Genomic DNA, 23,144 nt, shown 5'->3' with positions numbered 1-23,144 from the left:
GGCTTCGTTGGGAAGTGTGCCAGCCAGTGCTGGAAACGGAACAAAAGTAAGCGAATAAGGGTATTGTGAATCATGTCACCATCATTCTGGCAAATTGATGTTTTATAGCTGGCCTCTCATTGCTTCTTTCTTTCTTTCTTTCTTTCTTTCTTTCTTTCTTTCTTTCTTTCTTTCTTTCTTTCTTTCTTTCTTTCTTTCCTTCCTTCCTTCCTTCCTTCCTTCCTTCCTTCCTTCCTTCCTTCCTTCCTTCCTTTCTCTCCCTCCCTCCCTCCCTCCCTCCCTCCCTCCCTCCCTCAACTGTAATTCTGGATGGTTAACAAGGCATAAAAACAACATTAGCAAAAATACAGTGAACAGGCAGGGAATCATTTTGTGAGAGCGCCCACAATCTTCATTATTAAAAACTTTGGCGTGCTATTTCTGGAAGCTCCTTGAGAGTGTAATTATTTGATAGAAATAAACACTGTTTCTTGAGAGAAGAAAAGAAGGTAATGCTAGTCTAATTGAAACACAAACAAAATAAAAATAGCTTTGCTTCTGAAACACGTAGGGAACTGGGAAATTAATTTCACGGAAGCCTTATTGAGCGAGAGTCTTGGTTTGCAAACAGTAAGTGATCTCAAGATTTGACCTGCAGCTGATTTTTCTTTTTGTTACTTCTCCCTTGCCTCCATCTTTCTCATCTTACAAAGTTAATTCATATTTGGTGACAGTGCTTCTGATTTGAAGGAAAAAGGTGCTTTGGATTCAGCCCATGTAGCACTATCCATAACTCTTTAAAGCAGCTGTGTTGTTTCCTTGTGCAGCATCAGTGTGAACTTGGGAGAAGAGACTTTCCACTTAAGGATTGTCCAGCAGAAGCTACATCTGGACTGATATTCTCCCCAAAGCCATTTGTTCCCCTTGAATCCAAAAAACTACATAACCCTGATGTTCCCATAGTAGACTACTCTGTGGCTGCATCTTGGAGCAAAATCCCCCCCCCTCCATATAGCTTCAATCCTATTGTCCTTTAAAAGATCCTTAGAAACCAAGCTCTTCCCATAGGAACAGGCTTAGAATGTGCGAATCTGCCATTAAGTCTGTTTACTTATTGTGGTTCCTTCTTCTCCCAACCCTGCATGGCCATTTCGATTCCTATGACCAATTATGTTTGTTGGCAATCCTTCTAACACCTTTCAAGCTTCAGGTGTAGTTTTACAGTGGGCAGCCTTAGAAATCGAAACTCTAAATGCTTGACATCTTATTTAATCTGAGGCTGGTTTGTGGCAGTCCTAAGCAGGTGCTAAGCAGGTTGCCACTGAGGGCCATCTGTGTTGCAAGAGGAATTGTCCTGCATACGGTTGCTTATATTCTGACTTTCACTCAACTGAAAAAAAGCAGCAGCCATTGAATGCATACTGGAGAAATGTAGAGGAAAAACTGAATGTATAGATAGGTGTTAAACAGAAGCTGTTATTGGCTGCTTCTGGTTTGAAACCACATTGTTGATTGAAGCTAAATAAATGATCGTTAATTAAATGAAACAATCTGTTGTACATCACCAGCTATTTTAACTTACCTGGAAAGCAGTGTTAACATATTTTGAGCAAGAAACAGAATTGGTTAACTGTTATATCTCTGTAATAAACATATTGTAGAGAAAATGCTTTGGGTGCCTAGAGAAGAAAGCTGTTTGAATCCCTCCATTATTAGAATACTTTTTAATAAGAATAAACCAAAAATTTTGGGAATCAAGTTCTGATTTGTGTATACATAGATAATTTAGCCTTAGTATTCTGCTATCCTATGCTTGTCCTAAAGAAAATGAAATATATCTTAATCTTTATTCTACTTGCAAATAACATGTATGATTTGACTTTACTGGTTTTAATAGGTTTTAAACAACGGCTGCACTCAAAGAAAAGAAAAGACGGGATATTTTTTAAAAAACTGTCATCCCATCTTCCATGCACTTACTTTCTTATTGCATATATTTTGTTGAATTAAAAAAAAAACACCACTTTCTTATATTTCTGGAAACCTAAAAGTATTTTGAAATAACTACATAGTCTAGCACAACTCCCAGAATTCCTGGGAGAGGATGGCTGGCTGGGGAATTCTGGGAGTTGAAGTCCACAGGTCTTAAAGTTGCCCAGGTTGGACACCCCTGGTCTAGTGCTTAGAAAGGAATGCAGTTTGTAATTTAATCACTTTTAAACGAACACCAGTTAGAGAGTTAAGTCTCCCCGTGTTTATTGCAGACTTCTCTCCACATTCCTATCAGTGAATCGTTTTGTTCTTTCTTTCTTGCCAATCTTTTTTTTTCTTCCTTTCTCTTCTTTCTTGCCAGTCGTCCCGTCGTCCGGTAAGTCGGTCAAGAGCCAGAGGCACTGATTTAAAAGTGAGTGGTTCCGGGGGCAGCTTCTGCAGCTCCAGGAAACCCGGGTCAGTTTTAGAATCTGCTGTCAGTTTTGTAAACAGGAGACTGCTGAGTGAATTGAACAGAAGGGTGAGATTAGCATATTAATAAGGCTGTTGCTAATCGCCTACCCTCCCCCCTTCCCTCCTCCCTCCAGTCCCCCTTTCCCCCCTCCCCTCCAATGAATCTAGGAATAGAGACACTGGCAGTCACATTGCGGCTGGTTGGTCTCCTTCCTTTTGCTTGCTTGTCTAGGGAAAAAGGTGGCCTCCCCCTTGAAACGATCGAGGCAGGAGAAGACTCTTGAAACGGAAAGGCTATATCCTCCTGGCTGCCGGATCGCCGAGGAAGGGGGCTGGCTCCTAGGGTGGAGGGAGGGGGGGTTCTTTTCAGTTTTGGCTTACACCTCTGCACCAAAGTGAAGAAAAGGGACTTAACCAGGTTTCCTCCTGCTGCTGCCGTTGCCGCCGCCGCCGAGTCCATTCAAGTGGCAGACTTCCCAGCCCTCCCGCAGGAGTCAATACTACTGGAGAGAGCTGAATTGAATCATTGTAACGCCGGAGCCTGGCACGACCCCTGCACAATTGTGTGTATGTGGCTCTTGGATTTCTCAGGGCAGCAGGCCCGGAAACAAGCAGGTGTTACGTATATGGAGAGGAGCGGCTGTAGTCCATTTCCAATATGCTGGGCTAAAGGTACCCGAACTTCCGAGATTTTTGTACATGTTTTCTGATTCTGTGTTCATTTTCCCCATCGTTTTTTGTGCGCGGGTGATCCGAAGTTGGTGCTCTTGAGAGGAGGATGGGCATCATGAAATTGCAAACAAAGGGGCTATACTCTGGCCATGTCATTATTTCCCCCCCTCCCTCACCTCATGATTTGAAACATTTTTTTTTCTGTCTTCAGCGTAGAGAGCCAGTGAATGGGAATTATTGTTCACTTCATGTCTTCATTAAGAAAACAACTCTGATTCACCTAATGGATTTTCCATATATTTTTCAATATCCTTTAATAAAAGACTTTTTAAAATTACATTTGGGAGCAGGCTACGTAAACTACTTGACTCGAAAGTTGGGTAGGTTGTAGTTGGTGCAGGATGAACGCATGGCTGTCTCTGAAGAGGAATAAACGTTAGGCTTGCTTTTTTTTTTATGGAGGACAGCATGATCGAATCTGACTTGAAACTGAAGTGGGTACAAAAACTTGGCTGCATGCTTTTTGCCCAGATATTTCTTCCTCAACTTAAGATAACTAAATGCTCTGATAAAAGTACTTCATGTCATAGTTAATAGTGAAGTACCATTGTCTTGTTTCTTTTCAGATAAATCTAAGGCAATGATGATGGTAGCATTAATTTTGGGCTGATGATCAGGTGAAATGGGGACAGTTTTTAGTCCCCCTGCCCCCCGGGGCAGTTGTCCGAGCATTATCTTTTCCCATGCCAACAGACAGCAAGAATATGGCAGTACTTAGTTTGTAACATAAATGGAGGTTAAAGATGAGGAAGCCCACTGAGGACCTATTTAACTCCCCAGGGTGTAATTATTCATCAAGTGTGCCACAATGTGGTGATGTATAAATTTCATGTCTTCCAATTTTAGGTCCTGGCAGGACATTTTATAGTGGGTATCTCTCTCCCTCTCACTATCCTCCAGAAGCAGAGCTATAGAAAAGCTGTGATATCACTGCCTCTTGCAAGAGAGAGAGAGACCCTTCTTGGTTCCAGCCCTGTCTTACTTCAGAGACCAGTCAGTGCCCATCAAGACTTTCTCAAGGGCTCCCGCAACCTTGAGAGATCTCCCACCTTTTCTCTTCTGAAAGTGGGAAAGGAGATGACTCCCCCTGAAGGAAGCATAACTTTTCCTTGCCTTATCTTCAGAGCAAGTAGAAATAAGACACAGTGGAGTATCCGGTCTCTGTGACAGGAATTAGGATTTTGGCACTGAGTTCAACGGCATCATACCTGGGCAGGCATCTTGGATAGCAGTCAGGAACATAACAGTCTGAGATCTTGGTGCATGTCCCTCTTGGTCCAAGGGATATAACAGTCTGAGATCTGTCGTTGTTTAATTTTTATCCTCTGCTTTCTTTAGAGCAGGGATCTCCAACCTTGGCAACTTTTAAGACTTGTGGACTTCAACTCCCAGAATTGGAGTTGAGCCAACTCCAGCTTTGCTGAAGTTCCTCAGCTTTGCTGAGGAATTCTGGGAGTTGAAGTCCACAAGTCTTAAAAGTTGCCAAGGTTGGAGATCCCTCCTTTAGGGAACTAGATCCGTGCTTATCCTCTACTACTGTTTTCCTAACTCTTTCTCAAAGTAGTTTAAGGTGAGAGATAATTATTTTCCCAAGGTGACTTGATGACCTAGTTCTCTCTGCTTCAAATCACTGCACTACACTTTTTCTCAGTATTATATCATGCATTTACTGAGCGAGTATAAGCTCATTCTCTTTCTGTGCTGGAGGAATTAGCATCTTCAGATAATCTGTTCATGCATTTTTTTCCTGGATGTTTGCTATTCTTTAGAATTATCCTAATACGTACTGAGATCCTGCAGCAATCTAAAACGATGCACAGCCTAAATAATGTACTTTCAACCTCAGTAAAGTGAGACAGATTTGTTACAGGTTATGCTCAAGGAGAGCAGGCACTTAGGTGTGCTCCATGCTCAGTGCATGTCCCATCTCTGTCCCGTGAGCTGCATTGGCTGCCAGTATGCTTCTGGATTCAATTCAAGGGGCTGATTCTAACCTATAAAGGCCTTCATGACATGGGGCCAGGTAATTTGAGAGACTGTCTCTCCCCAATTATTTCTACCTGTCCCCCAGATAGACCTGACAGAAGAGACATGCTCTCCTGGACTCATTTTTTGGGGGGAAGGCCCAGCAAACTCACCTTTTCTCTCATGGTTTTTGCTATTCAGAATATCATCCTCCCACCCTGGGAATAGATTATCCTCAACCCTGTCACCATCTTGTAAGGTCCACTGGGCCTGGGGATCAGGAGGTATGATGAGTTTGCTTTTACCTTGGTTGCAATTTATACGTTGTTTGCTTGTTTTTTAAATGCTGTTCTTAATTATTGTCCCAAAGGTGCTTTTTCAAAAGGCAACTGGGCTTTGTTTATCCTTTAAGATGTTTCATTTCTCATCCAACAAGCTTCTTCAGTTCTGACTGAAATGTGGAGGATGGAGGGATTTATATTTCTTGCAGTCATCCGGTTGTTACAGAGGGGGAGGAATATGACACCATCTATCTCTTATTTATGACACAGTCCTTTCAGCAGTTCCAAGGAAGTTCCACACACATTTGCACTGTTCAGGTGACTCTGTGGGCACAGATAAACCTCCAAGTGGTCTCAGTGACTCTCAGAGAGAGTGCTAACAACCAGATGACTGCAAGGCATTTAATCCTTCCGTCCTCCACCATTCAGTCAGAACAGAAGAAACCTCTTGGATGAGAAGCGAAAGCTCCCCAAGAAAAAACGAAGTCCAGTTGCCTTTGGGGCAACCATGACCTGGATGATTGAGAATCTCGATAGACGTTCTTAATAATTGTTAACTGCTCATGATATGAATCTAAAGAAAAAAAGAAAAAGAAAGAAAGAGAAAGAGAGAGAGAGAGAGAGAAAGAGAAAGAAGAACAAAATTTTCCAGATTTCTGCAATCAGCAATGTCATTTCCCAGAAATGTGACAGTTGAAGTTCACCTTTCTGCATCATGTTCAGGTTGGGAAACCCTGAACTATTATAATTAGAAATCAGACAGTTTTTTGAAAAGATTTTTTTTTAAAAAACACGAGTAATAATTCTTTATTTGGTTAAGGATATTTTGTTATTTTACACAGTAAGAAGTGCTCTTAAAAAGCAATTTACTCGCCTGTCCAGATAAAAATCTGGATATGCATTGCTTATTCCACTGTTGCGATTAGCTTTAGTCTTTTAAAAAACTATTACATTGATAACAGCTTGATTGATTAAATGGCTAAATGAACAAACCCATGATTGGTTTGTTCTCTGCCTGAATTGAACAAGATACCATGGCAAAAATTGAGTGATTGCATTTTGGTTCTCTCAAATGGTAACTTAAAATACTACGAATTACTCTTGTTATTTTTCAACTAGAAAGATGTAAAGTTGAATAAATGAAAAACTAAGTCTGAGCATTCAGGTACTGATTCTGTTTGCTCATCTGTAGGATGGCCGTCTCCACCTGCATTTGTGGATTTAGAAACGCCTTCCTTCCTTCCTGCGTATTTTTAATTTAAGAAGCACATTTGTGTGCTGTACATATACCAGACATTCATTGGGAAGTCATGAGAGGTAACTGGAACTAACATATAAGTGAAGTCTTGCAAGATATTAGGGAGAAGTTCAATAGAGGGGAAACCTATAGCAATAGCATTTAGGTTTATATACCACTTCATAGTGTTGTACAGCCCTCTCTAAATGGTTTAGGTCAGCCTGTTGCCCCCAACCATCTGGATCCTCATTTTACTGACCTCGGTAGGATGGAAGGCTGAGTCAACCTTGACCTGGTCAGGACTGAACTCCTGGCGGTGGGCAGAGTCAGCTTGCAATACTGCATTCTAACCACTGCACCACTGCGCTCCTAGGTAGCCAGAACTGTTTGTTTTCTCACTTCTATTTGTAAGAAGTGTATACTTGGGTGCCACCAATATACTAATGAGACCAAACTCCAAACTGGTGAATAAGCTCAGCAAATACGTATTTCTATTGAGTCTTGTGGCACCCAGCAAAGAAGCAAGCTAGGGAGTAACTCTCCTCTTCTGACCAATAGTAACTGAAACTGGCTTAAGAGGAAGAAAGTAAACCACTGTAAAATTGTGTCCCTGATCCCCAATCCTAGCCCAGGAAAATTCCATGATTGACACCACTGAAAGCAACTGAGAGATCAAGGAGCACAAGGTTGTATTGTAATAACTCCACCCTGGCTCTACCACGGGCCAACCACAGGTGTGTCCAAGGTGTTTTCTGTATTAAATCCTGGTTAGAAACCTGACTGAAATTGGTCTTGATAACCCAGGGTTCTCATCAAGTGCAGACTGACCACCATTTCAATAACCTTCCCTAAAATAGAAAGGATGGAGACAGGACATTAGTTTCCTCAGACTATTGAGTTGAAGGTGGGTTTATTGAAGAGAAAGTGCCTCCTTCACGGTAGGTGATACTACCCTGTCTCCCAAGGAAACTGACTCTAGATCATGGATTTAACCACAGATCATCTCCTGGCTGCTTTCATAATCCAGACAGATTAACAGAGTTGGAAGGGACCTTATAGGTCATCTAGTCCAACCCCCTGCTCAAGCAGGAAACCCTACACCATTTCTGACATATGGCAGTCCAATCTTTTCTTGAAAGTCTCAAGTGATGAAGCTCCCACAACTTCCGACGGCAACTTCTGTTCCAATGGTTGATTGTTCTCACTGTCAGAAAGTTCATCCAGAAGGATGGCTGAGCTGATACTACAGAGAATTCAGCTGATTTCCTCAGGAGTTTCCCTGATCGCAAGACGACACCAGGTATCTCAACTGGACCTGCTCAGAGTTCGAGTTGCAGTACTTTCGAGTGACTTTATCTACCAGATAGCCCATCTGTTCCTCGCAGCTACCCTGAAGCCACTAGATCTTCCTAAACTGGCTTTCAGCTGCTGCAAAAAAAGATGGAGAAATATTGATGTTTTTGCCACCTTTGTTACGACATGGTAACATGGGCTCTCATCGGTGTACAAATCAGCACAACTGCACTGAACTCTCATCAACAAGGAATCCTTCCGATCAGCATCTGGCTTCATTTCTTGTCCGCTATTCGGTTCCAAGTTTTTAAATGATTCAATTAAAGATATGTCTGTCTGTCTGTCTGTCTGTCTGTCTGTCTGTCTGTCTGTCTGTCTGGTCTGTGTGCGTGTGTGCACGTGTATATGTATGTATGTACGTTTGACTTATATATCGTCTTCACTGTGCTGTAAATAAAATACAGGTAGTCCACAACAGTTCATTTAGTGTCTGTTCAAAGTTACAACAGCACTGCAAAAAGTGACGTATGACTCTTTTACACACTGATGATCACCGACGCCTCCCCATGGTCACGTGATCAAAAATCCAGACGCTTGGTCGCTGACTCACATTTATGACGGTTATAGTCTCTTAAGGATGTAGAATGTCTTAACAGCAGCGAGGATTATCTTTGCACAATATTGGAAAAATGAAGAAACACCGCAAGACAAAGAGATAATTAAGAAGATACTAGACTGTGCAGAAAAGGGACATGGTGGCTCAGTGGCTAAGACACTGAGCTTGTCGATGGAAAAGTCGGCAGTTCAGCGGTTCGAATCCCTAGTGCCACGTAACAGAGTGAGCTCCCGTTACTTGTCCCAGCATCTACCAACCTAGCAGTTCGAAAGCACATAAAAAAATGCAAGTAGAAAAATAGGGACCTCCTTTGGTGGGAAAGTAACAGCGTTCCGTGTGCCTTTGGCGTTGAGTCATGCCGGCCACATGACCATGGAGACGTCTTCGGACAGCACTGGCTCTTCGGCTTTGAAACGGAGATGAGCATCACCCACTAGAGTCGGGAATGACCAGCATGTATGTGCAAGGGGAACCTTTGCCTTTAACTTAGACTGTTCAGAAATGGATAGACTTACACTGAAAATCAAGCAGAAAGAAGACACACAATATTATCAAACATGGAACTTTTTTTTGCCAGTGGTTGGAAAAAAAGGGGTGGAGGTTAAGAATGGAATCTGTATTGCTAAGCAAATTAAACACCCAGACAATACGATGTTTATTAAGCACTAAGAAATGTATTTCATGGAAAACTAAACACACACACACACACACACACACACACACACACACACACACACACACACACAGACACACACACAATATAGAATGTAGCATTGCAATCTAAGTGCTGTGTCCCAAGATCATGTATTCACCTTTTGTGATCTTCTGGCAAGCAAAATTAATGGGAAAGCCAGATTCACATAACAACCGTAGTGATTCACTTAACAACTGTGGCACGAAAGGTCGTAAAATGGGGCAAAACTCACTAAACAAGTGTCTCACTTAGCAACAGAAATGTTGGGCTCAATTGTGGTCGTAAGTGAAGGACTACCTGTAAACATTAAATTGTTGAGAGAAAAGGGAATGCAGTGAAAATAAAAGTTTGCGTCACGCTTGCCTCCTGGCGACCACTTGTATACTTCTGTGGAGATTTCATGTTAACAACATGGAAACCTGCCATTTCCTTTCTTCGGGATGTATTTTTCGACTTTTCCTAGTGTTCTTTTGTTCAAATACTAACATCGCTATTACCATAGCTAGTAATTATTAGGACTGTGCAGCAATCCAGATTTGAAGGGAAAAATATGATTTGGAGTTATTGTTATTACTGTGTTTTAATCCTGCCTTTTAAAATATATTTTGGTCAAATGAAGGGGGCGAACGTATCCAGTGCTCCTGCCTCCTATTTAGTATGTTTGAGCACACATGTTGTGCTTTTCAGCACCTCCTTCAATCAAACACTTCTGTAAGGAATTGCTGACAGGTGTGATGTATGTGTGTTCTGGATCACTTTCCCCCTTGGAATCTGAATTGTTCCGCAGTCCCTTTGAAAAGGTTTGTATAAAAACAATGCTGTCGAGTTGTTGACTTGGTTCATATTAAATGTTCTTTTAGAACGGAGCTAACCAAGTCAGTAGCCTAGAATACAGCCATTGAATGAAGATTTTAGAAGTCTGGTTTCTAAAAATATATTAATTCATGATTTAACCCACAGGTCTGTGTAAACTGTACATAAGGCCTGTTCACAACCCAGGCTTTTTATGTATCTTCCTACGCTTACTGTGTGAATTGGGGTCAGTTTCATGTTGATGTGCATGGCGATAGTGAGTAGTGTAAAATTGATGTGGTGTGCGGTCTTTTTGTGTTCTCCTCTCATGCTTATTCATCTGGTTAGAATGTTTAGTATTCAGTAGAACTGAATTCTGGCATTGCTTGATAGGTTTGGTTTGGGGAAATGAAATCAAATGCTCCACGTTCCAAGGCTTTTGAAATAGCAACAGCAATCTGTTACCTATTATACAGGTAATCCTCGATTTACGAACACAATTGAGCCCAAATTTTCTGTTGTTAAATGCATCATTTGTTAAGTGAGTTTTGTCCCATTTTGCGACATTTACTGCCATAGTTGTTAAGTCAATCACTGCAGTTGATAATTTAGTAACCTGGTTGTTAAGTGAATCTGACTTCCCCATTGACTTTGCTTGTCAGAAGGTCGCAAAAGATTATTACATGATCTTGGGACACAGCAACGGTCATAAATATGAACCAGTTGCCAAGCCTCTGAATTTTGATCAGATGATCATGGGGATGCTGCAAAGGTTGTAACTGTGAAAAATGGTCATAAGTCACTTTTTTCAGTGCCGTTTTAACTTTGAACCATCACTAAACAAACTGTTGTAAGTCGAGGACTACCTGTATACCTCCCCATAGTGCTTTACAGGCCTCTGTGAGCAGTTTACAAATGTCAGCATATTTGGGGACCTCAATCGGGGTCCTCATTTTATCAACGTCAGAAGGATGGAAGACTGAGTCAACTTTGAGCTAGTCAGGATCGAACTCCAGGCTGTGGGCAGAGTTAGCTTGCAATACTGCACTTTAACCACTGGGCTCCTGGAAAGAGAGCATCGTTGACTCCAGGGCCACTAATGTGAGTGGCAAGTGAGATGTCTCTTGTTTTCTGATTCCAGACGGAGGACCCAAGAAAATGCTCTTTATTTATTTGAAGATTTGCAGATTTTTATCTTGACTGAATGTAATGAAATTTTATCTGAGATCCATATTAGTGGTGGTGGTTAGAATATAGAATTGCAACCTAACTCAACTGCGGTGTCCCAAGGTCCCGTGATCCCCTTTTGCAACCATCTGACCAGCAAAAGTCAATGGGGAAACCAGATTCACTGAACAACCGGCTTACTAACTTATCAACTGCAGTAATTCGCTTAACAACTGAGGCAAGGAAGGCAGGGGTGGGTTCTACTTACCTTTACTACTGGTTCGCAACGGGATCGCACAGATTGCTTCTGATGATGTCAGGATCAGTGGGCAGAGCCTCCCGTCGGTTTTACGACCGGTTCTATAGAACTGGTCCGAACTGGGGGCAACCCACCACTGAAGGAAGGTCATAAAATGGGGCAAAATGTCTCACTTAACAGCAGAAATTTTGCACTCAGTTGTGGTTGTAAATCGAGGATTACCTGTAGTTGCCTGGAGGATTTCCTCTGGGGTAGAGAAGCTGAGTAATACTTTGAATAAGGCTAGAAATTGAGCAAAATGGAGGTCAATATAGGGAATATATTTGGCATGAAATAGTATCCCTAAAAATCTTGTTGCCCTTTTTGAAAGAGAATGGTTTGTTTGTTTTTTTAAATTTGATTTTTATGCCGCCCTTCTCCGGAGACTCAGGGCGGTTTACAATGCGCTAAGCAATAGCCTTCATCCTTTTGTATATTTTATACAAAGTCATCTTATTGCCCCCACAACTGGGTCCTCAATTTACCTACCTTAGAAAGGATGGAAGGCTGAGTCAACCTTGAGCCTGGCGAGATTCGAACCTGCAGTAATTGCAGGCATCTGGTCTTAATAACAGGGTGCTTTAGACCACTGTACTACCAAGGCTCTTTTTTTTAGAATTGTTAAGAATACAACAACCTTGAAAAACAATATTATATTCAGTATATTAAATGTTTAAAAAGGGATGGACTTGAACTGTATTCCAAATAAAAACAATGCTTTCTTTGCAATTTTGTTGTCTTTATAATTTGTTTAACATATATTTATGATTACAGGCATTGCTACTCTTTGGTTCTCTTCTCTCCTATTTTTGTGCATCAGCTTCTGCTTTTACGCGGTAAAACGGTATAATTTAGCAAAGCAAGATTGCATTTGTTAATGTAATCTTTTATCAAACAAGCCGTCAAGCCATCTGCAATGGATATATATAGCGTGTGTTGGTCGAATTAATGTGATCAAAATGAATACTATTTTCAGGCTGCTCATACCTTCTCAATGAGGTAGTGGGTCCTAATCTCCTGCAATTTGGTTTATCAAAACTCAGTTCATTTATCTTTTGTTTCATAGTTTTCATTTGGTTAAAAAGGAATATTTCAAAGGCAATCAAAATTACTCTTTCTTCTGGAGCATCAAAAATCACGTGGTAGTGGCAGTAGTGAAATGTAAAATTTGTTACTACCGGTTCTGTGGGCGTGGCTTGGTGGGGGGTTAATGTGACTGGGTGGGCGTGTCCAATTTTTTTTTAACTTTTAAAACTATTTTTTCTACAGCCTCTTTGGTGAAGAGGTTGTAAAAAAATGCTTTCAAAAGGCTCTGACGATCCCAGCTGAGTTGCCTGATCGGCAGAGACTTTTTTTCTTTTAAATGCCTCTGACGATCAGGCAATTCAACTGGGATCGTTAGAGGCATTTAAAAGAAAAAAAATGGGTTTTTTTCTTTTAAAAGCCTTTGACGATCCCAGCTGAGCCGCACGATCATCAGAGGCTTTTTTTTTTTTTTTTACTTTTAAAAGCATTTTTTCGGCCGAAGAGGTTGTAGAAAAAAATGCTTTTAAAAGTAAAAAAAAAAGCCTCTGATGATTGTGCGGCTCAGCTGGGCATGGGGGGGGGCGGGTGGGCAGGAATTTTTGCTACCGGTTCTCCGAACCACCCGCCTCCATTGCTACCGGATCGGGCGATCCGGTCTGAACCGGGAGCATTTCACCCCTGGGTAGTGACCACTGCACACTCTGTTTCAGAAAACGAATATTGAAAGAAGTATTGGTAGTCCTTGACTTACGACCATAATTGAGCCAAGCATTTATGTTTCTAAGTGAGATATTGAGTTTTCTCCCACGTTACTACTTTTGTTGCCACATTTGTTAAGTGAATCACTGCAGTTGTTAATAACACCGTCGTTAAGTGAATCTGGCTTCTCCATTGACTTTGCTTGTCAGAAGGTCCCAAAAGGGGATCCCATGATCACATGCAGGACACTGCAACCGTCATAAATATGAAACAGATGTCAAGCCTCTGAATGTAAATCACACGACCATGGAGATGCTGCAGTGGTCATAAGTGTGAAAACACTTTTTTCTGTGCCGTTGTAACTTCGAACGGTCACTAAATGAACTGTTGTAAATTGAGGACTAAGATATGTTTCTGTCCAATGTGTTCCATGAAAGTTGGGTAAAACATAAAAATAAGCTGAATGGAAATGGGTTTCTTTTATGCGTGCAGTAAAAGAATATTAGGCAGGGTCAAGAATGGCTGAGTGCTGAACGAATGTGGATTGTATGTAAATGTGGTGACCGCTACAAAAGAAGTACATTGATCCTAGGGACAAGATGAGCATCTAATTGCAAAAATAAATTATTAAAGAAGATTCAAAGGAAAGAATTGAGTTTCAAGAGGAAGAGGAAGACTACAAAAGTTGCTTTCGGATGGAGTTTGTGAGAGCCTCAAAAAATAAGGGAGATGAGAAGTTGGGTTGAAGAAAAAGCAGATTATAAAGCCGGGGTCTCCAACCTTGGCAACTTTACGACTTGTGGACTTCAACTCCCAGAATTCCTCAGCCAGCGCACATGCGCTGGTTGAGGAATTCTGGGAGTTGAAGTCCACAAGTCGTAAAGTTGCCAAGGTTGGAGACCCCTGTTATAAAGCAGTGAGTGGAAGTGGCAGAACTAAGTTTAGAAACTGTAGACACAGTGAATGATATTGTAAACTATATTTCTTTTTTATTAAATCTAATATCTTTTTGGCGTTCTGTTTGCAATTGCTTTTTTGTACTTTGCTTGCCCCGAAAGGGCATAGATAGCATGATGAGTATGTAGATATGTAGGCAATTATACTTTCTTAAGGTTTTAATGTAGAACTAATTTTGTTTTGCTCAATTAGTTTTTAATTGACCTTGTGGTGCTCCAGTGCTGTTGTTGGTTGTCAACTTGCTACTTAGCTGCTACTGCCGTAGGAACTACAGATCAATTGTTAAAATGCAGGGCTACCTTGTATTTTTAATTTAATTTTAAAAGACAAAATAGTAATCATTTGAACAAATTTTTTTTCACTGAGTGTGCATCTTGAAGATGAATAAATTTCCATCATTCCCCCGCCCCCTCGCCCCCCCACTTTTAACCAACTTTATACTTCCACTTACATATATTTATGCCGTGGGAAAGTAGTAAATTGAAAGCAACAATATATGCATATAGTTAGAAGATTTAAGTAAATTGTTCAGAAACATTCAGCTTTACAGGTGAAGGATATTTAGAAAGCTTTGCCAATTCTGTGGCTTAACAATTTTCTCCTTTTCTGACTTGCACAACTTACAATGACCCCATTAAAAGTATTGGAAATCTTCTGGGAGATAGAAGTAGAAAGCATTTACACATTTCCCCGTAATTGATAGGCATTTGCTAAATAGATCAGGGTTGGGATGGTAGCCATTACCTTACTGTCTCTTGCAAGGGCAGCTGGTCTCTTGTGACCCAATAAAAACTAAGGTAAAAATCTTCATCCTGTATTTATACCCCTGATATCCCACTTTTGTGCATCTTCCACTAATAACTCAGCATTTGTAAGGTATTGCTACAGGTAGTCCTCTACTTACAGCAGTTCATTTAGTGACCATTTGAAGTTACAACGGCACTGAAAAAAGGGATTTATGACCATTTTCCACACTTACGACTTGCAGCATCCCCATGGTCACCTGATCAAAATTCAGACACTTCACAACCAACTCATATTTATGACCGTTGCAGTGTCCCGGGGGTCATGCGATCTGCTTTTGCGACCTTCTTTCAACCAAAGTCAATGGGGAAGGCAGATTCACTTAACAAACAACTGTGCTACTAACTTAACAACTGTTGTGATTCACTTAACAAGTCTGGCAAGAGAAGATGTAAAATGGGGCCAAGTTCACTTGACAACTGCTTTCACTTAGCAGCAGAAATTTTTGGGCTCAATTGTGGTCGTAAGTCGAGGACTACGGTTCTTGACTTGCGACTATGATTATCGGGGTTCAGGTGCTTAGTATCTGGCTCACATTTATGACTGGTGCAGCTGCCTTCAGTCCATGATTGCAATGGCTGATTACTGGCAAAAGATGCCGATGGGAGAAACTGGATTAGCTTAATGAATGCTTGATTCGCTTAACAACTGCCATAACGATTGTCATAAAATTGGCTCTGACTTGACTTACGACTGCAATGGCTTCTAACAGGTATTCTGGCTCCAGTTGGGTCATAAAGAGCCTTGGTAGTACTAGGGTTTAAGGCACCCTGTTATTAAGCTGCTTAAGACCAGCTGCCTGCAATTACTGCAGGGTTCGAATCTCGCCAAGGCTCAAGGTTGACTCAGCCTTCCATCCTTTCTAAGGTAGGTGAAATGAGGACCCAGTTTGTGGGGGCAATAAGCTGACTTTGTATAAATATACAAAAGGATGAAGGCTATTGCTGAGCACATTGTAAGCCGCCCTGAGTCTTCGGAGAAGGGCGGCATATAAATCAAATTAAAAAAATAAAAATAAAAAAAAATCAAGGACTACCTGTACTGAGAAATTGTTATTTTTTTCTGATTCTTTGCTTGTGTGCTATTGTCCTTCGAAGGCCTTTGTGCTGATATATAACTCTATTATGCTGGTATATCTAATTAAGAAAGGACGAAAGATTTTTGGACTGGCAGATGGAATTCAAGTACCGGCAAGAAATGGGTTAATTTTTTTTTTTTAAATAAAAATCTACAAACTAATAAAATGAAGGTTTTTATTAGTAGCAGTAATTGCATCTCAATTACGTGATCTTTAAACCTGAAATGAAAGCTAATAATGATGATTAACATGCTCCTCGCTTGGTTTTAGTTACAATGCCTTTGGCTTGCGTTTAGGAATACGCAGTATTTAACTAGGCCATTTGGCAGATTTATGACATAGTAACAAAGTGACCAGCAGTTGTAAACAGAAACATAGAAACCTAGAAAATTGACTTCAGAGAAAGATCTAGTGGGCCCTCTAGTCTGCCTTTTGAGTTCTTTTTTGTTTAAAAAAAAGTGATGGACATGTGCTTATCAAACCATGTTTAAACACGGTTACTGATGACTGACCCACTACCTCCGCTGGAAGTAGGTTCCAAGCTTCCACTCTTCTTTCTGTTCTTGATTTTTGCTTAATAGCATAAGTATCTACTTAATAGTACAGTAAGTGTTATAATTAAAGGGACGCGGTAGCTCAGTGGCTAAGATGCTGCTGAGCTTGTAGATCGAAAGGTCGGCAGTTCAGCGGTTCGAATCCCTAGTGCCGCGTAATGGGGTGAGCGCCTGTTACTTGTCCCAGCTTCTGCCAACCTAGCAGTTCGAAAGCAGGTAAAAAATGGAAGTAGAAAAATAGGGACCTCCTTTGGTGGGAAGGTAACAGTGTTCCATGCGCCTTTGGCGTTGAGTCATGCCAGCCACATGACCATGGAGACATCTTCGGACAGCGCTGGCTCTTCGGCTTTGAAACGGAGATGAGCACCGCCCCCTGGAGTCAGGAACGACTAGCACATATGTGCGAGGGAAACCTTTACCTTTTAAGTATTTTAATAATAATAAAGTATTAGTTAAGAAGCCTAAATGAACCTTGTTGAGCGCAGAGTGAAGGAGAACCAAAGATTCATGGCTTTGGATTTGCGTCATTCAAACTTTTCTGAATGTAATCATGGTTAATTTAAGGTTATAGCTGCATTTGATCATGAATTGTCTAAAATAAATGGGCTTCCTGAGTGGGTTCTAAAGTTTTTCTCTGGAGCTTAGACACATTTTCTTACTGCTTTAGTAATGGTTTCCTGGAAAAATCGTGTTCAATAGTGGCAATGTTAACCTTACACATAGCTTAGTAAATTCATATCAGGAATATTTATTTTCTTGGTCCTAGAGTAGCAGACACCAAGTTATTACTTTGTTGGATTAATATTTGCGAAAGTTATTCTACTACCGTCTAGAAACTCCGGTAACTTTTAGGGAGAGTTTTTAATTTTTTATTTCCGGTTGCAAAATTGCTTAGAAGTTATAGTGCAAGTTAATTTGACCCGAGAACCTGGCTGCACAGTAAGAAAATAATAAAGGAAAAGGAGAAAAGTGACATATTTCTTCAAGTTGCTTATTACATTATCAGGATTTATGGTGGCAATACTTAAATGTAATAATCCATTTTATTACTGTTAAGCAACATGCTTTTAAATGCTGTCCTAACATCAATGAAATCAACTAAACTAACTTAGAAGGTGAGGAAGCAGAGTTTCTGGTTCGTTTAAATTCAGACCCCCTTAGGACTGATAGATTGGAAAAGGCAGAACATTTTTAAATCGTGGCTTCATAGTCTGATGAGGTAAGGAAGCAACCTATCAGACGTTCAGCTCTGGATATAATAAGAATTAGAATTTAGAATTCTTTATTGGCCAAGTGTGTTGCTAATCTTGTTAGTAGGAATAATTAGAGCAGTATTTAATTAGCTGATTTTCATTTTTATATTATTTGCTTATAAATAAAAAAAAATCTGCATTAAGACAACATAGTACTGGTTGTAAGATCTCATTAAAGTTAGATGATATTTAAATTGAATGTACATTGACAAAAACAAGGGGCACAGACATCAGTATAGTGAAAGAAAAAAAAAATCCTGGGTTTAATAAAAAAAATTCATGCAAATGCTTCCCTAGAACAGGTTGGTTGATTATTTCTGATGTCTCTGAAAAAGTTTCTGATATCTGTTGCTGATCCTAATTAATAGTGAGCATTAGTAAACCCAAATGGACATAAATTGATATACGTGGTATCAACATGGTTATATCCAGGGGTGGGCTGCTGGGGGTTCGCAGTGGTTCGGGAGAACCTCTAGCTAAGATTCTGTGCAGTTCGGAGAACCCCCAAATCCCACTCCTGGCTGGTCCCACCCACCCCACCCTGCCCCTCCTAGGAGTCCCCACACGGCCCGTTTTGGATGCAGGTAAGAGCAGGACGTGCGCGGAGGCTTGGGGAGGGCGAAAAATGGCCAGATGGCCTCCAGAGCCTGGGGAGACTGTTTTTGCTCTCCCGGAGGCTCGAGGAATGACTCTGGAGTCTGGGGAGGGCAATCCCTCCCCCACCGTGGTTCAGTAGGCCAACTAGGCCATGCCCACCATGGCCACACACCCAGCCACCGGGCAGAGAACCCCTTGCTAAAATTTTTGAAGCCCACTCCTGGTTATATCCCTTTTAATTTCTTATTTAATTTACACACACACACAATCTTTATTGCAGGAAATCAAAGGGGCATGTCCAGTGCTGCTTCCAACTCTATTATTATGTTCTAATTATGCCTTGGACTCAGACTTTTAAATCAAGGTATATATAGAAGAAAACAAGAATAATCTACTTTTTGTTTTATTTTGCTTAATGTTTATTTTATGTACCTGTGTTTCCCTGAAAATAAGACCGGTCTTATTTTCTTTTGGGCTCTGAAATAAGTACTAGGGCTTATTTTTGGGGATGTCTTATTTTTCCCCCAATGTACAGGAAGCCCACTTCTTCTGTTGCTCATAGTGGGGCAGGAGACCACATGGCATGCCAGTACCACCGCTGCGAGGCAGGGAGGGTGGAGCTGCCCCACACACCCTGCACTGACTTAAACTCAGGGCCCCCACAGCCAGGCCACCCATGCTCTGACACCTGCCTTGCCACTTGATCTGCTCTGTTGCTGCTGCAAGGAAGCAGAAGAAGTGGGACCATGTCCTGCTGCACATGGTCACTGGTGCTGCCACCGCGAGACAATTGTTAGCCTGGCCACGGAGGCCCTGAGATAAACTGGTGTGGAGAATGTGGGGAAGCTCTGCCCCCCACCTTGCCTCACTTCGTGTCAGTGGCACCGCAAGCAACCAGATGGAGTGGGCAGGCGACTGGCTGCAGAGGTGCTTATGTAGGGCTTATTTTGGGGGTAGTGCTTATATTAGGCATATGCTTAAAACATGGTAGGTCTTATTTTCGGGATAGGTTTTATTTTCGGGGAAACAGGGTATTTATTAAATTTCTTTGTCACCCATCTCGACATATTGTAATGCTGTAAGTTGCTTTCATATTGGAGAAAATACATTAGATACAAATAAGAATAATTAAAAATGAACATATCGATATGTAATATAAAAAACAATTGGATTATTGACATAACTCTTTAATGAATTCGAGAACATTCATCCTAGGTTTTTTTTGCAAGTGCAGGTCTCCTTTTTTCAGATTTAACAGAGTGTTGGTCTATTGGTTGTGACAGGAATTGACCAATCAGTTTGTAGGCAAGACTAGAACTCACAGTCTCCTGTTTTTTTAGCTTGGAGCCTTAACCACCAGACCAAACTCTCTCGGTATTAATTTTGAGAAAAAAATTAAATAGAATTACCATGATTCTAATTACAGGCAACAACAAAGGATAAATAAATTGTTCCTGGGAGGGAGGGATATTTTTATTCAGTCTGGCACTTGGAATACAAATGCAATTTTTGCTGCTGGTGTACATATATATCTTTTACTTTTAATTTAATCTAATTGTATTGTTGTTTGGACTTCATTTAGTTGGCAGATAGAGTATATATATTTTTAAAAGGCTCTGCTCTTCCCATTCTCTGGTTAAGATAACCTTTGTAGGGTTCTTGAACCTTCCAGTATCAGGCAGAGTGGCAAAAACAGCCATCCTACCATTTCAGGTGTGAATTGGTCCTAGCATGCAACTGGTTACAGCTGCCAGTCACCATTTGATTTATTTTAATACAGTAAGTAATATGAATTCCGGCTTGTACAAAATGCTTAATTTGTTACGGAGGTTAAGTATGAAATTGAGATTCTTGGTTGTGGAAAACACCAAATGTCAATTAAGAGCCTTGATAGTACAGTGGTTTAAGCACCCTGTCATTAACACAGCTGCCTGCAATTTACTGCTGGTTCGAATCTCTCCAAGGCTCAAGGTTGACTCAGCCTTCCATCCTTTCTAAGGTAGGTGAAATGAGGACCCAGTTTGTGGGGGCAATAAGCTGACTTTGTATAAATATACAAAAGGATGAAGGCTATTGCTTAACGCATTGTAAGCCGCCCTGAGTCTCCGGAGAAGGGCGGCATATAAATCAAATTAAAAAAAAAAAAAAGGTAACAGAATGTGTGCGCCAAATATAGAATAGTGTGCAATATTTGCTTAAAAATCAGAGATACCAGCTCAGGGTATATATCACTCCCAAAACCTGGGTTAGACATCTGGCTTATGCCTTGGGCTAACCTGCGCTCAGCTTCTCTTACCAACTGCAGTTTCCTTTTTCCTTTTTCCTTTTTCCTTTTTTTTTTTACACACCATTGCAATGAAACATGATCCAGAAAAAAACTGTCAAGGTTCCATTATTGGCTAATTATTTAAGCAGGGATGTAGAGAATGTAAATATGCCGTGATTACCAACAAGAAAGTATATGAATGTAAGGCGAGCATTTTGTTGCAGAGGGGAAAATGCTGGAAAAGAGAGTAGAGGCTGGGTGATTTAGGAGAAGATGCACGTTCTAAATCACCGAGTTTTGCTGTGTTACCATCCTTGAATTACAGTGAAGATTTCATTTATAGCTGGGAAGCCTCCACTTACTACATGCTTGCCTTATGCACGTGTGTACACACACACACACACACACACACACACACACACACACACACACACACTGTACAGGAACAGGCGAGACCCTCTCACGTCCTAATGGGAGAGTCTGTAGAAGGTCATGGAGCAGGGGTCAGCAACCTGTGGCTCTGGAGCCACATGTGGCTCTTTCACCCCTCTGCTGCGGCTCCTTGTCACTCAAAATATGCGTCACAACCGCCAATGTGCGACACCCGCTGGAACGCGATTTATTGAGCTTTTCAACCCCGGGTAGGCCAACAATGGATAAATCCAAGAAAAGAAAAGTTTCAGAAGAAAACAGAACGTTTAATTCAACTACATGTGCTCGTTTTGGGGCTGCTCAAGAAATAGTCAGGCCCGGGAAGGGTTTTGTGGCTCCCGGTGTTTTCTTTTCTGTGGGAAACGGGTCCGAATGGCTCTTTCAGTGTTTAAGGTTGCAAACCCCTGGACTATGAAAAGCTGGGGAAATACCAGGGCTTGAAGGAAGACCTAGAAAGGATATGGGAATTGAAAGCCAAAATGGTAGTAGAACCACTCAGGGCTGCAACTCTTAAATTGGTGCAGTGGCCCCAACAAATCCCAGGAGCAAGTTCAGAGCTCTCTTGTCAGTCCAGAAGAGGCAGGGCTAGGAATACAGAGTTGGAAGGGACCTTGTAGGTCATCTAGTCCAACCCCCTGCCCAAGCAGGAGCCCCTACACCATTTCTGACAGATGGCAGTCCAAAACCTTAAAAACCTCCAGTGACGACAACTTCCGAAGACAACTTCTGTTCCATGGGTTGATTGCTCTCACTGTCAGAAAATTTCTCCTTATTTCCAGGTTGAATCTCTGTCTGATCAGTTTCCATCTGTTATTCCTTGTCTGGCTTTCAGTTGTTTTGGAAAATAGGTTGACCCCCTTCCTCTCTGTGGCAGCCCCTCAAATATTGGTAAGATACTGCGCAGAACCCTCAAACCTCCTGGCCTTGAGACTGAGGAAGAAGACCCAGACCACCCATAGAGATGAGAGAAGGGAATTTGTGTACAACACAACACACACACACACACACACACACACACACACACACGCACAGAGCATTGCGAATTTAGAACTTTCAAGCCAGGCCAGCATATGGTGGTGTTTTTTCCTTTGATCAGCAACGATTCCTTGGCACGATCATTGCCTCAAACGAGTGTCGTCTTCTGCAACTTATGACCCGTCTTGCAGTTGTATTTACGGTGAAGATTAGAAATAAGGTAAACTGAAGCACGAGCCTCTATTTAAAGCGTCTGATCCATTTTGATTTATTTAAAAAAGGCATAATTGCTCTCCTGCATTAACAGCCTCTTTGGTATAGTGTAGTAGAGCCTCCGACGTGATAGAGCTACTTTTGTCCCTGCTGGGTTTTTTTTTTTCCTCTTCTCCTCCCAGCAATCAAAGGTTTATATTCTATTTCTACTATTAATTACGAGCTGTTAAGATTCCCCCCCCCTTTAACCTTGACCGTGGTGAAGCTCTTTAAATGGTGCAATCTGCAATAACAGTCTCTACTTAGAAGACCCTTAAGGGCTATGATGCTTTCATTGAACAGGCAAGGATGCCCTTTTGAAACAGCCTTGAATATTTATTTCTGCAGCTCATTGAGCAACTTGGAAATAAATTGAATCAGTACAGTAGGCACCAGATGGCAATTTCCACAGTTGTGGAATTATTCTATTATTTCCATTTGCATGCTGTCTAAATGCAACCACTTACTGCCCTGCAAATGTGAAAATTACGCAGTTATTAGCATTACCAATTCCTACATGAGATGATAGGAAAAGGGAGTGGATGTGTAGATGACCAGGATATCAAATAGGATAGAAAACATTGTGTCTGAAGAGGATGTGCCGTGTGCTTTTTGTGTTGTGTGTGTATGTGGATGGATTGGGGAGTGGGGGTTTGGCCGTTTCATAAATGTTTCAATTAATTTGGGAGGATTTGGATTTTAATTTAGCCATACCTGGAAAAAACTCACTGAAATAATTAAACTGTACAGTA

At 41.2% G+C, this 23,144-nt stretch overlaps 1 protein-coding gene across 36 annotated transcripts in view; it reads left to right on the top strand.

Annotated features, from left to right (window-relative positions):
- Positions 1 to 23,144, top strand: part of PTK2 (protein tyrosine kinase 2) — a 239,852-nt gene that overhangs the window by 81,849 nt on the left and 134,859 nt on the right. For 11 of the 36 annotated variants that reach the window (XM_087890940.1, XM_060681814.2, XM_087890931.1 and 8 more), the window contains exon 1: positions 2,438 to 3,096. The exons of 23 other annotated variants lie outside the window; for them this stretch is intronic. In XM_087890940.1, coding sequence (XP_087747066.1) covers positions 2,994 to 3,096 — 103 coding nt within the window. In that variant the 5' untranslated portion in view covers positions 2,438 to 2,993. Of the gene's footprint in view, positions 1 to 2,430; positions 3,097 to 23,144 lie in introns of those variants that run through there. 2 more of the 36 variants (XM_060681807.2, XM_060681805.2) reach the window with 1 other exon arrangement.

This window comes from Pantherophis guttatus, chromosome 3 (genome assembly GCF_059756535.1).
Source record: "Pantherophis guttatus breed Tessera chromosome 3, ASM5975653v1, whole genome shotgun sequence".
In the NCBI taxonomy this organism is placed as follows: Eukaryota; Metazoa; Chordata; class Lepidosauria; order Squamata; family Colubridae; genus Pantherophis; species Pantherophis guttatus.
This window is presented reverse-complemented; position numbering and strand designations above follow the sequence as displayed.